Source organism: Rhineura floridana, chromosome 1 (genome assembly GCF_030035675.1).
Source record: "Rhineura floridana isolate rRhiFlo1 chromosome 1, rRhiFlo1.hap2, whole genome shotgun sequence".
Classification (NCBI taxonomy): domain Eukaryota; kingdom Metazoa; phylum Chordata; class Lepidosauria; order Squamata; family Rhineuridae; genus Rhineura; species Rhineura floridana.
Window position 1 is genome coordinate 147,242,030 of NC_084480.1, and position 20,538 is coordinate 147,262,567.

The following is a 20,538-nucleotide window of genomic DNA, read 5'->3' on the forward strand; positions in this document are numbered from 1 at the left end:
TTTTGCAACTGATCAGCGTATTAACCCATTCCCCCTCTAGGTGTAGCCAATGGAAATGCTTTGCCTTAATCTCGTACATGCTTTGTGATTAGCAATTTAGGTTAAAAAAGGAAGCAAGATGAAGCTGTTAAAAGTAAGCACAGTATTTATTTATTCTCCCTATGGGTTGAAACTCAGTTTAAATACAATATCTAAGCGGGGTTTTTTTAGAAGTCACATACTCAATTCCACTATCTCATCCTTATCACAAGGACCATAATTTGCCATATAACTTAATCAACCCCCTGCCAAAGAACAGACTAGAAAGTCAGATCAAAGCCTCAAATGGACAAGATCTGTGTCACAACTACATGAGGAATTAGACTGCTGTAGTTAGCCTACTTGCTCTTTATGTACAGCATGGTGCTGGGCTTATCGCAAGAGGTGTTAGAAAAAAGTCAAGTGTCACCTGAGTTTTGAGTCACAGCTGAGTTTGACTCTTATTAAGCCCCTGCCCCAGTTATCAAGACCCAGGTATGAACTGGAATATAAAGCCTTCAGTAGGCAATTAAGTTATAGGGACAGTTAACATTTTGAAATGGTTAATTGTGGAAGTAGCCCTTTTTTAAAGAAAGTGCACACAAAACTATCTGAATTATTTTGACAGTGTTAGGGGTTTTCTACAACTACTCATGCAGTCTAAGAATTTGAATATTGTTAAAACAGGATCACTGTAAGATAAATATGTAGTAAGATCAAATGATGCAGCTTTCTTATTTAAAGTTGTGTATATTTTCTACCTTTAGTCTACTAATCATGGCACTTCTCAGTTGCATGATTAAAAGTGCTGAGTATTTCCTATTCACAATCTAAGGATTCTGGGTTTTCATCCCACGTGAGCACTATGTAGGTTGAATTCTCAACTCCTTTCACCCATAAGCCATGTTAAGATCCTATATAGCATTAACAGAGCATGTTTATCCAGCATACAAGCTAAAGTTTTTTTGCAGGAGGGCCACAACTTTCCAGGGCAGGACAATACCTTGTAAAGTTGCAACCAACCACAGTACATCAAAAACAAATCAATGTTTTCTAGGAGCAGATGAATACAAAACTTTAATTTCACATCTTTAACATGAATCATAAATACATGTGCATTACTTAAGAAGGAATATAATTTATAATACTAAACAAATCACAGAATACTAAGCCAGTGCATTTGCACACAATACACTTACAATGCACAAAATAAAAAAAGAGAGCAAAGTGGCTTCTAGTTTCCTTAAGAGGCCATACGGCAATAGGAACATCATTCCAACTTGATTGAAGAGTAGCATTTTACTGATTTAAATTTATTAACTTGAATTAAAAACAACTATGTTTTAAATATTACAGGGACAATGGCAAGTTTGAGAGAAAGTTTAGCAATCTTAGTCCTTCACTCATCCACAACTGACATACAGAATAAGCAGCACAAGGGAAATCATGAGGCCATTTTAAGATGTCTGGCACTGGACACCACCTCTGGGTTGGTGCTCATCATCTTCATAGGCTTCCCCATTGTAATGGTGTCTTCTTTCCTGAGATGGGTCAAAGTCCACCAACTCTACCTGATCCATATCTTCAGTTTCTTCCACTTCTTGCCTTGGAGGTAGCAGCTTTTCCAATAGACGCAGCTTATCTGGGGAAAGGAAGCCACTATCTGGAAAGATCACCTGAAATTAGGAAATGCTATTAGTAACAGAAGATGGTAAAACTTTCTGCCAAAACAAGACCAGGAGCATACTTCGGTACAGATCATGAACTGGTAATATCAAAAATCAGAGTAAAGCTAAAGAAGAACAAAGCAATCATAATGCCAAAATAAAATTTAAATAATATCCCAGAAGAATATAAAGATCAAATAAGGAAATAAGGAATATAAAGATCAAATAAGTTTAAACTTAGTTGATAGAGAACCAGAAGAACTATGGATTGAAGTCAGACATTATTAAGGAAGAACGCAAAGACATACCTCTAGTTAAAAAGAGAGAAAGACCTCAGTGGATGACTGAAGAAACTCTTACAATGGTTAAAGAGAAGAAAAGCAAAAGGAGATCAATAGAGCGACTAGTATGTAGGGACAAAGAACTATTCCAACAGTTATTGTATAGAAATAGAAGAGAACAACAAAAAAGGTAGAACAAGAGCCCTGTTCCAAAAGATTAGAGAAATGAAAGGGAAATTTAAACCAAGGGTAGGGATGTTGAATGATCAACAGGAGAACACATTGATTGAAAGGAAGATGGAAGCAATACACTGAAGAACTCTATAAAAGAGATGCAAGAATGACAGATTCATTCATGGAGGAACCGTATGAAGAACCAGACATTTTAGAATGTGAGGTGAAAGCTGCTCTTAAAATACTTGGAAAAAACAAATCACAAGGAACAGATGGCATACCAACAGAATTGCTACAAGCTACTGAGGCAATCTGTCCAAATTTTGACAAAAATATGTCAACAAACATGGAAAACTAAACAATGGCCCACAGACTGGAAGCCAGGCCCTCCCTTAGCACGTGCAGGGCCTGGCACAAAAGCATAGTTCTCCCCCCCCCACATTCTTTATATATTGAGAGAGAGAGATTTTATTTATAAATATATGTAATTATATTCAACACTCAAATGAACTAGCGGCACATTTATAATCAAATTTATGCCTCTGTTGTCTTGGCACTATTTTTTTTTCTCAATGCCAACAGTACTAGATACACTATTTTCACATTGTACTAAAAAAAACCCTCATCAGATGTCCACTTTTACAAGCTTAGAGCATCCAAACATATTTCTGCAACTCTGTACTGAAATGGTCTGCTTCTAGTCAATCCTATAATCTGACAGGGGTTTTTAACACCAGTCTCTGTATCTTCCTTTACTCATGAGGTAGAAGACACGTACCTTACTAACTAAAGGATGAGGAAACGGAAAAAGAGCCTATAAAATTTTCACACACACACACAAGGCAAGACAAATATTTTGTTCTCGTTGCAGCACCTAACCTTAGTGTTGCAAAGGAAAATATCGCCTGTTAATCTATAACCACTGCCTGGTAGTAAGACACAAGAAACTCAACTGGACTCAATGAGCAGGGAGGAAAAGAATTGCACAACTCTTTTGTGGAAGAAAGCCATAGTCAAAACCCCTTCCTTCCCTCTCCCTGCCCTGCTTTATTTGTTTTTAAGCGTGAGAGTTCAATTGCTAGAGGTCACGTCCTCTGAGCTGGCTCCATCACAGCAGGAGAAACAGGAAGGTGAGCACGACTCTAAGGTGCACTGCGAAACTCCTTAGAAAAGCGAGCGGCGGCACCAATGGGACTTCTGCAGCTCTGCACCTTCACCTCGGTCCGGCTCGCTGCCGCCACCACCACCACACTCCTGCCTCTTCCCCTGTGCGGAACGGAGCTGCCTCTGCAGTGCTGCCCGAGGGGAAAGAAGCTTCTTCGTCCTTCTCGCAGAGGCTTTCCTCCCTTTCTGTGGCAGGAAAGCCGAGAGCGGGAGGCACCAGCTGCTAAAAGGGGAAAGGCGCGGGGAGGTGAGAAGAGAAGCTTCCTTGGGTACGCCAAGCACAGGGCCCCCCAAAGTGCAGGGCCGGGGGCAACTGCCCCATTTCCCGGTGCCTAGGGGCGGCTGTGCTGGAAGCATTCAATATATATCCCAATTCCAAAGAAAAGGGATTCCAGGGAATGCAGTAATTATCAAACTATTGCCTTAATATCCCAGGCAAGTCAAGTAATGCTCAAGATCCTACAACAAAGGCTCCTGCCATATATGGAGTGAGAAATGCCAGACGTCCAAGCTGGATTTAGAAAGGCAAGAGGCACCAGAGATCATATCTCAAACATACATTGGATAACGGAACAGACCAAGTCATTTCAGAAGGAAATCACCCTGTGCTTTATAGATTACAGCAAAGCCTTTGATTGTGTAGATCATGAAAAACTATGGAATGCTTTAAACTAAATGGGGGTGCCACAGCATCTGATTGTCCTGATGTGTAACCTATACTCTGGACAAGAGGCTACTGTAAGGATAGAATATGGAGAAACCGACTGGTTCCCAGTTGGAAAGGGTGTGAGATAGGGGTGCATTTTATCACCCTATTTGTTTAATCTATACGGAGAACATATAGCGGGATTGGACCAAGATAAAGGAGGCATGAAATATCAATAATTTAAGATATGCAGACAACAGCATACTACTAGCAGAAACCTGTAATGATTTGAAATGAATGCTGATGGAAGTTAAAGAGGAAAGCATAAAAGCAGAACTGCAGCTGAACGTCAAGAAGACTAAAGTAATCACAGAGGCGTTATGTAACTTTAAAGTTGACAACAAGGACAATGAACTTGTCAAGGATTATCAATACCTTGGCACAGACATTAACCAAAATGGAAACAATCATCAAGAAATCAGAAGAAGGCTAGGACTGGGGAGGGCAGCTATGAGAGAACTAGAAAAGGTCCTCAAATGCAAAGATGTATCACTGAACACTAAAGTCAGGATCATTCAGACTGTGGTATTCCTGATCTCTATGTATGGATGGGAAAGTTGGACAGTGAAAAAAGCGGGTACGAGAAAAATCAACTCATCTGAAATGTGTTGGAGGAGAGCCTTGTGGATACCACAGACTATGAAAAACACAAATAATTAGATGTTAGAACAAATAAAACCAGAACTATCACTAGAAGCTAAAATGATGAAACTAATGTTATTATACTTTGGACACATAATGAAAAGACATGATTCACTAGAAAAGACAATAATGCTGGGAAAAACAGAAGGGAGTAGAAAAAGAGGAAGGCCAAACAAGAGATGGATCGATTCCATAAAGGAAGCCATAGACTTGAACTTACAATATCTGGACAGGGTGGTTCATGACAGATGCTACTGGAGGTCGCTGATTCATAGGGTCGCCATTAGTCGTAATCAACTTGAAGGCACATAATAAACAAGTGCATTCACTTACACACCATTCTATCTCTAGAGATCTAGAGGTGTGTGTAAAATACATTTTGGCAGCCAGAAGTTTGCAAGCAGAAGGCCTATTTGCATAGTTAAATAAATCAGTTTTGGATTTATTTAAAGCACAGAATATGAACCTTCACAAGGTAGCATTCTCTTGCATGTATAGGAGAAATTTCAACCAATCATCAGTGACTTCCGACTTTGGTCAGCTGCATCTTACCTTGAACTCAATGATCAGACGGCCCTTTTCATATGGCCTGCGATAGATTGGCATTCCCTCATTCAGTACACACTTAATATCTCCGTGTTTTACAATATGACCTAAGAATCAAAAGGAAAGAAGGTACTGTCATCAATAGACCTATATTTGCAACCATATTTATCATATACCTAGCATTCTACCGATCTCTGTACAAAGAAATAAGACTACTCCCTATGAGAAATACTTACAATTTAATAGACATAAGAGGGTGAGGAGAAAAAAACATGGAGCAGTCAAGTAAACTTATTTTATGCTGAAAAAGTGTAGTGCAAACACTTACACAGATAACAGCAGTTATTGAAGTGGAAGCTGGTCCAAACGGACAGGCAGAAGAAACCGTGCTTACAAATCAAACCAGGTTCAATGTTAGAGTACTTTCAAGATCTGTATCTGAAAGCTTAATTTCAATTTCATAATGGTGACATTTCTCTATCCATTAATCCAAGGCAAAATGACTCTATCACCACAAAGATATTTGTACACTGCTACAATGAATGCTAGATTTTATGGAAATTGTATTTTGATTTCCTAAGAAAACAAGAGCCCTGCTGGATCAGGTCAAAGGTCCTCCTAGTCCAGAATCCTGTCCTCACAGGGGCCAACTAGGCGTCTATGGAGTCAAGTACAAGTACCTCCACTTGTGAAATATTGCATACTATAATTGTGTCATGCTAGTGGTAGAATACCTACCAGTTGTTGGGAATCACAAGTTTTCATTCCATGGGTATGAACACATTTCTAAAGATCACAATAATTATATACCTCCTTTATAGTGTTCAGTTTCTACAGTGATTGTTGCTAACTGTTAGCTCCAAATATTTATTACTTGAAAGTTTTACCATCAACAATAAATACACCCAGAACACATGTTCTCAAAGCAATATATACTTACCAGGATGAGAAGTAATGATTATGGTTCGATTATCCAGCATAGCAATTGGTTTTTGGAAACCACACAGTGCCTCAACTAGTTGGATATCCATGCACATGACCAGGTCTTCACCTCGTCTGTAGAGAAAAAGAACTATATGCCACAGAACTGTGGGGCTATGTGTCATCAATGGTACAGGATAGCAATTCCAAAATGGCAAGGCATAACTCAGCTGCTTGTGCTAAGACAGTTAAAGGTACTACTGAAATAAGAAGTGGATGTACAGATTCTGAATACAATTATGAGAACAGTCATACAGTCTTTGCTTCTAAAATATAAAAATGTAATTCTTTCCCCTGAAGAAATGAAAACACCCTTAGGATTCTGTAAAGTGACAGGACTTCATAGCTTATTCTGGTCCCAGGTTTTTCCTTTATTTGTTACAAAGGAAAAATAAGATTTTATGGTGTACCAGCCATAAAGAATATTTTGCCAAGCACAACTCTTTGAAATCTGGCCATTAAGTTGCACTATGCTTCTGATGATCAGATTTTGCAATTTGTGAAGACATCCAACTTTTGACAGACATTGAATAAGAGGATAGAAATATACTCTTCCCCCAATGTTGCCCTATTCTGGCTGCCCTCAGAGGTTCACATACACACACAGCATTTCCTTGTCCTAATAGCACTACATGTATATATTGCTTCCTGTGACCAAAGATCAGGGCCGTTCATTTCTGTGCTGAGAATCTACCAACTAGTTAATTTAAAGTTGGGTGGGAAATGCTTTTGTCACTGTGATCTGTTGCTAAAGGCTTAGCTTTGCTATAATAGATACTATAAATGTGAACATAAGTAACTGAAAGGTAACTACATCCAGTCTCCCCTCCTAATTTCCAGCATTTTATCACATCTGCCAAGCCTGTTTTCAGTGAATCAGTGTCATCTAATACAGATTATTAACTCACTAAGCGGCAAGTTTTTTCACCAGATCTCCTTGGTCATGTGTGGTGAGAAAAGTATGCTAAGATTCCCCCCCCCCGCTGCCATGGATTCTAATGCATACTAAAGGCTAATGGTCTTATAAGGCTTCACCACACTAACCACTTGTGAAGTTGTCCTTCCATACTAGCAATCAGTGACTGGTAACATTGAGCAGGGAAGGTACTCTCAGACTATTGAATCTTGCAGCTAGAGTTGTTTCAACAACAGTTTGCTTTCAAAATTTTAAGATTTCTATCTTGCAAATTTTGTTTATGTATTTTTAAAGGTTTAAATATCTGCCATGACTTGAAGTGCTTTTAAAATAATTCTTGTTTTGATGTGTTTGAGGAAGTTATGGTTGTTAGTGTGCTACCTTTCTTCTTAATGTGTGCATGTGCTCACATGTACACTACTACCAACATTTCTCAATTGCCAGCCACATTAAGTATTGTGCAGTTTCCCCCCAGATTCTCTGCATTACATTCATTTTTGAGTTAAAATAATTATTTTACTCCCTTTCATTTTGGGAGGCCACACCCACCTAAATTTTCACCTGACCTGGTATCATATGATGACAGGTGCAGCACAGCAGACGCGCAGCTGCAAAGGAACAGTTATGACCACATTAAGCCCCACCTGTCAGTGTGGCCTACAGAGGACTGGTCACTTTTGGATCTAGCCTTCCATCCAAAAGTGGCTTCTCACCCCAATTTATATCTGTTTCCCCTGTAGGCTTATAGTAGCAACCCTGTCTCTCAGATGGCTACAGTTTGGTTGTTAACTTAGCTATTTTCTGGCTATCCTCGACTCTCACTGAATCAAAACATTAAATTCTTAATTCTCCAACTGCAGCTTCTTCTGATCCAAAAATAAACCTTGGATTGGCAATATATACATTAACCATCCTTTACATGTTAATTAAGCTAAAATTCCTATAGTTGTTTGTTCACAGACCTACCTTGTAAACAAAGAATGGTCTTTCTGATCCAAGACAATGATGATATCTCCTGGCTCCAATCCTGGTTCTTGGTCACCTTCACCATGAAAAGTTATCTTCTGACCATCTTTCATTCCTATTGCAAAGGTACCACAAAAGAATTGATAAACAGCAAAAGATCATCACATACTAGCATGTATTATAGGCATTAACAGGCTTTAGCATTCCTCGCTGCTGCAAAAGAATTGTACACGTTACTAAGTTTGGCAGTATGTGTAAAAGTGGCAAGATGTTAATTAAGAAGGGTCAGAGAATGAGAAGGTTTTTGGGAGACTAGGGACTTGAAGAGTTGGTATGGCAGCAGTAGAGGTATGTGTTTTTATAATTAAGCCATTATTTTATATATGGTCTGAGTTTTATTGTGTTATTGGCCTGGCTCCTTGCTTAGGTTTTCTGTATTGTGACCTGTATTTTACCTGCTACTCTGTCTGTTTTCTTACTATTTTTAATTGTTGTTTGATTGTTTTTATGTAAGCCACCTTGAGAATCTTAAATGTGAAGCAGAAAGGTCGAATATAAATATTTTAATGCATGTTTCTCAAAATTTTTCCATCCAAAAACAAGAAGATCTAAACAGCCATCTATGCCAAGCATTTGAACAGTTAACAGTGGCAGCCACACTCCTCTCCCACAATACTCTTAGGAACCACAATTAATGTGATTATGTGAAACACCTTCCATCCAATTTTCTTTTTTTAAACTTTGCTTTTCAACAGATACACCACTTCAAGGGGAAAAAACAAGCCTGAGCAAAGGGTGTCTCACAGAACACCCACAGTAAAGGAGAGTTGTATCCAATGCTGCGCAAGTGGGACTTCTCCTACCTTTCCTCTCTCACACCCCAAAATCTGCTCCAGAGGGCTCCATAACACTCTAGAACAAATTTTGAGGGTTCATGGTGGGCTGCAGAGGTCTCATTGCACAAGTACAACAGCAGCATTTGATACAAGCCAAAGAAATTAACATCCATATTCCATCATAAAATATTTCAATATACTGTGGCTTCCATCCAAGTTTATGAACTTCCATGTCCTGCTTATGCCTCTTGCACAACAGGGGAGGCACTTGTTAATATTTATTATGGTCTACATGATTGTCCTTTGACTGACTTAGCTCACTCAGCTCCCCTTTAGGGAGTTGATAACCAGGATCTCCACCATCACCACAATCATCATTCCCCCCTTCTTCAGAAGGTCCCAGGGCAGGTCACAGCAATGTAAAGTAGAACATTAAAAACAATTCAAAACAAATGACAACTACAACCACAACTAAAAATATGTATGTCAAGTGTCAAAGGCCAGGGTAAAGAGGTGTGTCTTCAGCATATGATAAAAGGTATACAATAAAAGTGCCAGACACACCTATGTGAGGAAGGAGTTCCACAACTTAAGGGCTGCCAAAGGAAATGCCCTCTCCTGGGCCAACCCTCTCCCCTAGCTTCTGAAGACAGAGGAACATCTAAGAGAACCCTCTCTGCTGATCTCAACCACTGAGAAGATCCGTAGGGAAGGAGGCGGTCTTTCAGATATTTAGGACTTAAGCCATTTAGGGGTTTACACACAAGTGTGAGCACCCTAACTTGAATCCACAAACTGGCAACCAATGTAAAATAGAGATGTGAAGGCGGGGGGGGGGAATGCAGGGAGGAAGTGTCCACCACTTACCATCCCCTCTGGGCTGGTTTTCAATTTTTCCCCACTGGAAAAATTTGAAATTTTGGGGAATACTGAAAAAGCTCTTACAACTTTTTAAAAAATGATTGAAATGCTTTAAGACTTTTTTTTTTACTCATTCAAAAATGTGTTGTATAAAGATTTTTTTTATTTAAATGACTTACAGCATTGGAGAATGAATTTCTGTGTATAGTATATAGACATATACTATGCTTACACCCAAGATGCATTTCTGCATCTAGAGGGTGCTGCCATCTCTGTAAAAACATACAGGTTCTTTGTTTTCTTCCACTGCCAAGAAGATACGCAGTTCTTCATATTTCTTGCTGTGTGCCTTTTTCTGGTGACCTGTGATCTAATCTGGTGATACCACATTTTAGAAACTAATATCTTGCAACTGCCATCCTTTTGACCTACCCCTTCCCTTGTGGTCAAGCTTTTTGTATCTCTCCTCAACTATTAACATGTATACCCTCCTGCAAAACAGAGCAATTTTATGTCTATCTACTTAGAAATAAGTTCCCTCTGTGGAACTTCTCTCAGAAGCTCTAAAACATTTACTAGGCTGCTACCACCTTCTTACCTGCTGTTACCTCAGATCATGTCCCACTAAATAGAGAGTATTATTTCCAAGTAAACACAAAGGATTGCTCTGTACATTTCATAAGTATGCCAAATAATTAACATATAACTTTGTGTAATAAATAAATAAATCATAAAAGATTTTATGCTGTTAAGCAGTAAAGTGCATGTATTTCCATCTACCCAAAATCTCATCTTCCTGCTCATCTAGCTCTGAACTTCAGCAGTCTAGTACCATCACACTATTTCCCTACAGAGTTGGCTGTTGAGGGTCAGGGTCAGGAAAGCCTCATCTAGCCTCAATCCTGAGTGGGGTACTCTTCCCTTCCCTGTAGCTATACAGGAGTTTCAGGGAGACATGTATCTCAAGGTGCATATCTACCAACCCTGTTTTAACCCCATCTCCCTCATTCTTGGGAGCCTTTGCCCCCTCACAACTGGAAGCCCAAGAGAGGCAATTAGATAGGACTGAAGAAACACTTTTTCTCCAACCCTAATAAATCTCTCTGAGAACTCCTTTAGATTATTTCCTAGAACTCCTCCAGGATACTATGTAAATGGTTTGGGCAGGCTAGTCTTCTCCCATTCCTCACAACTGCCCAATATTTGTGACCGTTGGCATGCTCAGCTCTCAGGACGTGGCAATCTCATTCACCATGGCAATTGTTCAGCCAGCTTCTAGTGAGCAAAACAATCCCAAAGCTTCCTCCCAATAATGGAGCAAGCAGAAGGTCAAAACAAACCTTCGCATCATCTCTCTGGTTCCAAAATGCCTGCTGGGTGCCTCCGCCACCACTTGATGACTTGGTGCTGGAGGGACAGCAGAGGAACATCAGCTTGTCCTTGATGTCATGCTCCCAAATTTCTGGTTGCCCACGAAGGCCCATTCAAATCTGTCAGCCCATTAGTCCTCATTAAGCCTGTTAAACATTCTAAAACATTACTTTTTGTATGCCCCAGGAATCCAAGTATGCAGAAATACATACCTTGTCTGTATATTGATCTATTTTACTGCCCTACTGACAGGTCTGGGGCATCCAATTGAGCTATTAGAAGGATCTACTGCTTTATTTTCCATGCAACTTATTTTTCTCTTCTGCAGGCTTTCCTGCAATTCTCTAGGTTACCAAGGTTCTCTCTGGTGTTTGATTCAACATCAACTGATTGGCTTAAAATACTTCCAAGCTGCTTCTCTTACCAAGTAGGCTGCAACAGCACAGATTCCTCTACAGCATTTGAGAGTTTCTGGGTCAACTTCCCCCTACTTACTCACACAAAGATAACTGGATTTAAAAGAAGTGACCCAAAATAAGACACATACCTTTATCAATATGGACTTCCAGAATTTTCTTCTCTCTGACAATCTTCCTTCCATTGCAACTTTTACACCTGTCCTTAGGACTAATGCGCTCCCCGTGGCCCTGACATTCCATACACACAGACTGGATTTGCTGAACCATTCCAGGTCCTATCTGGTGAATTCTTATTTGCATGCCTGTTCCTCTGCAATTAAGGCAGCATTCCACTGCACCTTTCTTGCCTCCTCGGCCTAGAGAACAGCATTTTTAAAAAAGCACACAAGTCATTAGGCAATGGTTTTCCTCTCAACAACTGCAGTTTGTATTGAATGTGATTTTTTTCTATTCCACAAAAAATAACAACCAATGTTTATCAGCATACCTTCACATTTGTCACAAATGACATTCTTCTGTAAAGCCAGCTTTCGTGTTGCTCCATTGTACAAGTCTTCTAGAGTTACTGACAACTGATGAACAACATTTTTACCTGTAAGAAAAGGCATGTTTTTGAGGACTGAAATGACTGCCAAGAGAATAATTTCAGTTCAGGCTTTCCTTTTTTGGGATTCATCAAATTTCCACTTAACAAAGGCATCTCAATTTTTTAATTCTATTTTCCCCACACTGGGAAGTCATTTTAATTACAGCTACTTGATGTTAAACAAGTTTCGTCCCCACCACCACCACAGTAAAGTGAGGGAAATCTCTACTGCTTGATCTTTAAAGGGAAAGCTGGATTCTTGAAAAATGGGCAGAGCAACCCTAACAAGGGGCTGGGGAGGAGCAACATGGCACATCCGCCAACACATCCAAATCCCTGCTAGTTCGCGCTGGCAAGGACAGAAAGTGAGGGAAGGTCTCTTTTTTGCTACGCCAAACGTAGGAAAGAAGCTTAACTATTAGGGGGTCTTGTAGGACGTTGGATCCAGTAGAACCAAAAACACTGGTGCCCCACCATTTCAGGGCACACTGCTTGCTACTGCCACAGAACTGCTGATGGTAGCTTTCCACCCAGAAGGCAAAACTGGCACTTCTGTCATGATAGAGCCCCCATCATCAGTGGTGCTCCTTTCCACTATGAAAAAAAGCCTACGCTAAAAATGGGAGGTGAGGTTTGCACTCTAAGGTTGCAGTTTTCAGCACATTTACTAGGTATTAAGTATGACTAAAAAGTGGGACATTTCCAAGTAAACATGAATAGTTTACACTTAAGTTAGGAAACCCATGTGGAACGCTTTGTAAACTAGTTGTAGGGGTGTTTTTAATGAACACATTTTGCAGCCCAACCTTTACCATTTATGTAGCTGACGTTTTGTATTTGTTACTTTAAAATGTCAGATACTGCAATTGGAGGCATTTTATGAATAATACAAATGGACATTTTAATAAAGTTTAAGTCATTAAGACTGGGATTTCTTTTGACTGGAGCCTCCAAAGCAACTCGCAACGTTCACAAGATATAATCGATCTTATATTTTAAAACAAATAAAAAACTCAGTGTAGCTGAAGCAGGGGTTGGCCATCTTCACTTTCACACTGATTTCTGGGAAGCCATTCTTTGCCTATGTTCAACCAGTAAGAGCTGAAAAAGTTCGATGTTACCTCTTCTCTCTCTTTGCATTCTTCCACCTCCTCCAAAGAACATATCAAATATATCCATTGGTGATCCAAAACTGCTTCCAGTACCACCCTCTTTTATAGCTTGTTCACCACCTTTATCATATAACTCTCTTTTCTTGGGATCAGAAAGTACTTCATAGGCTTGGGAAATCTGTTTGAACTACAAGATTTTAAAGAACAACTTAGGCTCTTTACAGAAGATTACCTGTACTATTATAACATTTATTAAACACCCCTAGCTGAGCTTAATGCTGCACAAAACCTAGGTGGTTAAATGCACATGTTAACCTCTGCACAACTTTAAGGTCAACTTTAAGGAAATACCACTCTGCACCCAAGTTCAAGACTAAGGTGGGACCTTTTAAATCATATTTGGCTTTAATGTGTGAACTTAAATATTAAGATGTTCAGCCTTCTAGTTGTGAATCTTTAGAATTAACGTGATTGCAGCCAATCCTTTGAACTTAAGTTTTTCAAAGCTTCTCAAAAACAAAAAACAAGAAATTCAGTCTTAAAGAAGCCTTGAACTGAATTGTATCAGTGTTTTGACATCCCTGTTTCACTGTAACAGTTTTGGTTTGTTTGCTCCACAAGGGACAGGCAAAGTGTCATAAAGGTAAAGTGGTGGCAAATTACCAGCAGCTTCTCATTTAGCAATATTAGCTCTCTGCTCTCCCCTTCAAATTCAAGAGTGCAAGTCACATGCTCAAACTAATAGCACAGAGTAATACATCTACATAAGACAAAGAGATATCAAAGGCATTTAGTTATGCCACATTCTGGGGAAAAGATATGTATTATAGCCTGGCTACCAAAATTCAACCCATTCTAAATTCATAGCCATTAGGTACAATACAAATGATTATCCTAAAGATAAAGCACGGTCCACAAAAGTAATGAGTAGAACGCCTCGCACACTTGCCTTCTCGCCCTCATTAGGATTCTTATCAGGGTGATATTTCAATGCCAGTTTCCTGTAAGCTTTCTTCAACTCCTCTTGGGAGGCATTAGGCTTTACCCCAAGCACATCATAGTAAGTGGTCTCCTTCACCATGGTTCAGTTGATACCTGTAACAGGATGGGGTGGACAAAGTTAACAATGGAAGTGAGAACAGGAAAACACATCAGACAAACCCAATAAACTAGAGAGCTCTCCAGTCTCCCCCACACTTTCACATTTCTTGGTCACCCAAATGCAGCAGCATGACTGCTCACTGGGGCAGGGTATCACCAACATGTCACCCTACTGCTGAAAGAATTGCATTGGCTGCCCATTAACTACTGGGCCAAGTTTAAGGTTCTGGCTTTGGTGTACAAGGCCCTATACAGCTTGGGACCAGAATACCTGAAAGTTCATCTTACCCTTATATACCCAGTTGATCACTGCGCTCTGCAGGCAAGGGCCTCCTGCAGATACCATCTCATGAGAAGATCTATTCTGCAACTTTCGTTTGTAGTACCTGCAGTGTTGTGGCAACTACCCTTTGGAATTCCCTGCCCTTGAATAGTAGACAGGCATAATCTTTGTTACCTTTTCAGCACCTACTGAAGACCTTCCTCTTTCAACAAGCTTTTTTTAAAATATATGTTTTAGGAGATGCGTTGTCTCGATATGTTTTTAAAGTTGCTTTGTTTTAAAATGTTTTAAAGTCTTTCATTTTCAAGATGTTTTAGAATAGTTTTTGGCGTTTTTGTTTGCAGCCCTGGGCTCCTTCTGGGAGGAAGGGCAGGATGTAAATTTAGTAAATAATTAAATAATAAAAAAGGAACCTCTTGCAGGACTGCCAGATGTTTTTTGCCCTCAAAAGGAATCTCCCCAACATTAACTGAAACTGAATAACAACATGGCACCTTCTTGTATTTCTGCCCTTTACACTTTCAAGTGACAAGGTGGGCTACCCAACCACTCCCCTCAAAAGCACCCTTTGTTTTTCTTAAATTTGATCTGGCAACCTTCATCTTCCCAGCACATAATCACCTGTCTCTCGTAGGACAACTATAAAGATGCGTCCTGTAGGCCTGGCAACCAGATGTCCCTCATCTTCAAAGGAAGTCGTTCTCCTCCTCCGTCTCCCCCCACACCCCAGCATCACCTTTTTCCTACAGATTACCCAGAGGGCAACACTTCACGCTTCGGAAGACAATAAGTCACCCAATAGCTTTCGTAGGGCTCCCCTTCTGGAAGCCTTAGCGTGGGATGACTCAAGCCCAGCTCCAAGGCGAAGCCCCCTATCAGCCGCCCCTCCCCCGCGAAAAGCCTAGGGTGGGGTTTGTCATATTTTTCCGCGCCACCCCACCCCCTCCGCCAGTTGATCAGGCGCGCGCCAGATCTGCTTTCCCTCCTCCCTTTCTTTCAAACACAGATGCGGGGCGCGCGCGCGCAACCGCCCGCCCGTTCTCTGTAGAATAGCAAAGGCTTGGGGGAAGGAGGGAGAGAGGTGGAGGAGGCGCGGGCAGCCCTTTTTGCCTTCCGCTCACCATTCGCTCGCGGCAGAAAATAAAGAGGCTATTTTCTCGACAAACCTATCACCGCAGCAGACGAGTCCAACCCTCACCGGCCTCTTTCTCTCTCACACGCAAGGCGACCACGACTTTTCTAGAAAGTTCCGAGCCGGTCTCAGGCTAGGCAGTATCCGGGGAGTTTTCTCTTTCAAGAAAGCCCCGCCCGCTCCCGGAAACACTGCCTCCTCCCCTGCCTAACATCGACTGTCATTGGTATTCAACGACTTTCTGGAAGCGGAGACGCAAAACCAGTTCCGTTTCAATAGCCTTTCTGGCAATTACGTCATCACCGAACACTACAAATCCCGTCATGCCCTACAGGTAGCCCGCTCAGCTTATGCCTCTATTCGGCCCGGTAGACTAAGGAAAGACTACGGCTTCCAGAATGCAATGGGGCTCACACTGACAAAGAAGCCGGTGTCCGCTATGGTTGCAGTTCGCTTCTCGTCCAGGGGGCAGCTTCGTTAGTTTACAAGCCCAAGTCAAAGATGTCCGCTATATTTTAAGATCGTGTTGTTTCGTACCGTGTAGTACTTAGAACAGCGGGATTTTAATTGTCTGTCGTTTCTTAAATGATATATAAAAATATAGAGCTGCCCGGTTTTGAGTTGCCTGATCATAGTCCAAGTTTTTTTGTATAAGTTTATTTCACACGACCATTTTAATAGCTCAGCCTACCACGCGATCTATATGCGGCACTAAACCGGCCACGCAACAAAGTCACTATCTGCAAATTCCAATTGAGTTGGTATCAAGTCAACCCAGTTTTATAAGAAACTCATTAAAGTTGGATCGGGTTGAAATGGCCCTTATTGGTTACAGCAAGACCATTGAATCTCCACCAAACCTTGCTCGCTTCACGTAGGGCTACAATTCTATACAGACCGGCTAGGAAGTAATAAAAGTTTTAATACGTCAGGTACTTAGCTCCATTGATTACAATGGGTGTTGTTATGTGCCTTCAAGTCGATTATGATTTATGGCGACCCTATGAATCAGCGACCTCCAACAGCATCTGTCGTGAACCACCCTGTTCAGATCTTGTAAATTCAGGTCTATGGCTTCCTTTGTGGAATCAATCCATCTCTGGTTTGGCCTTCCTCATTTTCTACTCCCTTCTGTTTTTCCCAGCATTATTGTCTTTTCTAGTGAGTCATGTCTTCTTATTATATGTCCAAAGTATGATAACCTCAGTTTTGTTAGGTCCAAACCCAACACGCAAGTCGTCCTGTCAACCCCAACTCGCTTACACCCGGGAGTGCGGAGTTGAGTGCAAATGAACCCACTATCAGAGATCAAGTAACACGAGACAAAACCTTTGCAAAGGGGACCCAATACTTACAAGCCGAAGCAGGTCAGCATGGGAACCTCGTTTATTGGTGTCATAGGGTTTATATAGGTTCACCCCGAAGTTTACAATATCGGGCACACGTCATAAAATATAAAAGAAACAATTGCTAGATGTAATGGCTGTAGGGCATATGAAAAGAGGTAAAGGGGTACGGGGGAAGGACAAAGGTGGAAACATTTAGACTATCTCCCAGACTCTATGTCTGCATACTTCGCATGTCCTTGAGATAAGCACTATGCAGCAACAGACAAAGGCAACTATTGAGGGGAGGCCCAGCTGCAACCGGTCGCCCCCTAAACTGGAGACAGACATGATATTATTTTGCTTACATATCAAAGGCTTGTAGAAGTCAAGGTTTGTGGGGCAACGGAACAGCATTTAACATTTCTATGCAAAGGCACATTTGTAAAAATAAGCAAGGTTATAGGCATAGATGTAATACAGGAGATACATAATAGGGGAAGTTTCCAGCTTAAACCGGCTTTTATTATGCGAGCCACTGGAATGTAGGTAAGGGTCAGGTCACCAGGAAATAAACCGACATTTTATATCAAAAGTCAACTAAAGGCCACTTTGGTTCTATTTCCCATGATGCCTGGACAGATTCAGGTATGACAAGTGAACTGTAGCTTAACAGGTTAAGAGAGATTTAAATTTAATCCTAACAGTTTCATCATTTTAGCTTCTAGTGATAGTACTGGTTTTATTTGTTCTAACACCCAATTATTTGTCTTTTTTATGGTCCATGGTATCCGCAAAGCTCTCCTCCAACACCACATTTCAAATGAATTTATTTTTCTCTTATCCTCTTTTTCACTGTCCAACTTTTATGCCCATACACAGAGATCGGGAATACCATGGTCTGAATGATCCTGACTTTAGTGTTCAGTGATACATCTTTGCATTTGAGGACCTTTTCTATTTCTCTCATCACTGCCCTCTCCAGTCCTAGCCTTCTTCTAATTTCTTGACTATTGTCTCCATTTTGGTTAATGACTGTACCAAAGTATTGATAATCCTTGACAAGTTCAATGTCCTCATTGTCAACTGTAAACTTGCTTAAGTCTTCTATTGTCATTACTTTGGTCTTCTTGACATTCAGCTGTAGTCCTGCTTTTGTGCTTTCCTCTTTAACTTTCATCAGCATTCGTTTCAAATCATTACTGGTTTCTGCTAGTAGTATGGTATCATCTGCATATATTAAATTATTGATATTTCTCCCTTCAGTTTTCACACCTCCTTTGTCATGGTCCAATCCCACTTTCCGTATGATATTTTCTGCATAGTAAACAAATAGGGTGATAAAATACACCCATCTCACACTCTTTCTAATTGAGAACCAATCAGTTCCTCCATATTCTGTCCTTACAGTAGCCTCTTGTCCAGAGGATAGGCTGCGTGTCAGGAGAATCAGATGCAGATTCCTGCAGTTAACAGCATGGCATTCCATTAAAATCACATCCACACCATACATTTAAAGCACATAGCTTCTTGCAAAGAATCCTGGGAACTATAGCTTGTTAAGGTTGCTGGGTGGCTGTGAAATGCTCATCCCTGGAAAACATGCCTGGCACCATCATTGTTTCAATATATTGTATATTTCTTATTGAGATTTTTTTTAACTTATTGTTTTGCAACTGAGTGAATTATGTAGCTTTTTTCATGCTGTGAGCCATCTTGAGCATAGATTACTATGGAAAGGCAGCATACAAATAAATTATGACAATTATCAGGTTTTTGGCACCAAGCTAAGACCTCTTTATTCACTCAGGCCTTTGGTAACTAAAGTGGCAGCTATGGTGGTACCCCTCTTTTCATGGGGTGGGTAGGAATTGTTATTATGATATTGGATAAGCATTTTAGGTATTTTATTCTATATATTGTTTTACATTTTCTGATGTTAATTGCTTATACTATTTTATCTTAAGTCACTTTGAGACTTTTTTTGTAAAAGCAACTAACAAACGTAATAAGTGATTATAATTGTAGCTCTGTGAAATTACAGTCACCAGGAACTGTCTGCATTGAGGGCTACAATTCTATGCAGAGGGGGTAGTTTAAAGGATGTAAAAATTTAATACATCAAGTGCTTAGTAAGCACAACACAGACATGAGGATCAAGCAGCCAAATGATCCTTGCATGCCAGTCCTGTACAGAGTTAAATGGGTTTAGATGTATCTCATTCTGTACAGGATTGGGCTACTAGGAGTTATGGACTAGAGACAATCTGCCCTGTAACTTGTATCCCAAGGTGCTAAAATAGTCAGGTTTGCTTTACTCCAAGGATGGGGAACCCCTGACCCTCCAAATTCTGTTGGATTCCAAATTTCATTTGGTCCAGCAAATGTAGCCAATGGGTATAGATGACAGGAGCAGTAGTCCAAACATATCTGGAAGGCCAGAAGTTTTCCCTTCCTGCTTTACTGAATATTCCCAAGTTTAATAAAATTTATTAAAAGTGCAGTCTATACATATACAAACCTGAGAGTTAAGTCTAGCTGAACTCAGTGGGTCTTATTTCTAAGTAGCTGTGTATAGGATTTTGCTACATGACTGCAAACTTATCTTATTCTGCAGTGAGGCACACTAAATCCAGCAGAACATTCTTCTGAATGAATAAGCATACTTATCACCCGGATGCACAAGTTATTAAATAGTAACAATAAATATTTTATTTTATTAGATTTATATCCCACCCTTGGTGGCAGATGTAGCATAATACACTGATGTAACATAAATATCAGACACAATGTACATATTTCAGGACCAGCAGAAGGTGGAGTTTTAAATACTACTTTGAGAGGAAGCTTGCAACATATCTTAAATACTTCTACCAGATACAAAAGAGGGCAGGATCCTGCACTTTTCATAGTTGCATAGGAAGGGGAATTTCAGCAGGTGTAGCCACATCTACTAAGATTCCCTCTCCTACACAACCATGAAATGTATAGCAGCCTGTCGTCTTTTGCATCTAACCACCCTACTGGAGCTGGGATATCTGAAATAAGAAATGCATACCAGTACAAAACAAAGCTTCAGTGAAATTCTGTAAACATTTATTCTATTCAATAGCACAGAGGTGTTGTGGAATAAGGGATGAACATCCCCCTTTTTTTTCTTACAGTCCTATATTTACTGAGAATTCCTGACTTAAAATATGTTATGATTTATAATAGCAATACAATATAAAATTATATTAAGTATATTATTTGTATCGTTAATATACCTTGGTTATATATAAAATTACGAGGATGGTTCTTTAAAATAATTCAGGCAATTAAAGCTTTTGCTTTCACAAAGTCAAGCTAAGAGGAAAACAAGCCCAAGACTAGCAAAGAGCAGAGACTTATCCTTTTAAGAGCCTGGGAATACGTTCCAACCGGCGCTACAGTGGTCACATGCCATCAACAA

General features: G+C 40.2%; 1 protein-coding gene across 3 annotated transcripts; it reads right to left on the reverse strand.

Moving 5' to 3' along the window:
- Positions 1-127: 127 nt before the first annotated feature.
- On the reverse strand, positions 128-16,016 carry DNAJA1 (DnaJ heat shock protein family (Hsp40) member A1). 3 transcript variants are annotated; one of them, XM_061636100.1, is made up of 9 exons: positions 15,752-16,016; positions 14,196-14,341; positions 13,256-13,433; positions 12,036-12,140; positions 11,677-11,904; positions 8,062-8,176; positions 6,139-6,254; positions 5,205-5,305; positions 128-1,694 (listed from the first exon to the last, which is right to left on the reverse strand). In XM_061636100.1, the coding sequence occupies exons 2-9, from the start codon at positions 14,325-14,327 to the stop codon at positions 1,476-1,478; spliced, it is 1,194 nt and encodes a 397-aa protein (XP_061492084.1). In that variant the 5' UTR covers positions 14,328-14,341; positions 15,752-16,016; the 3' UTR covers positions 128-1,475. The 3 variants fall into 3 exon arrangements, with proteins under 3 accessions (XP_061492084.1, XP_061492074.1, XP_061492093.1); XM_061636090.1 differs by having other exon boundaries at positions 15,797-16,015; XM_061636109.1 differs by lacking the exon at positions 15,752-16,016 and adding an exon at positions 15,252-15,464.
- Between the last annotated feature and the right edge of the window lie 4,522 nt (positions 16,017-20,538).

Bases quoted from the DNA above. Each gene is read 5' to 3' on its own strand.
- DNAJA1 (XM_061636100.1), bottom strand. From the start codon at position 14,327: ATGGTGAAGGAGACCACTTACTATGATGTGCTTGGGGTAAAGCCTAAT. The intron at 12,141-13,255 runs GTAACATCGAAC...CTTTTCTTACAG, and splicing joins AATGCAAAGAGAGAGAAGAG to GTAAAAATGTTGTTCATCAG. The intron at 1,695-5,204 runs GTAAGATGCAGC...TCCTAATTTCAG, and splicing joins GTCTGATCATTGAGTTCAAG to GTGATCTTTCCAGATAGTGG.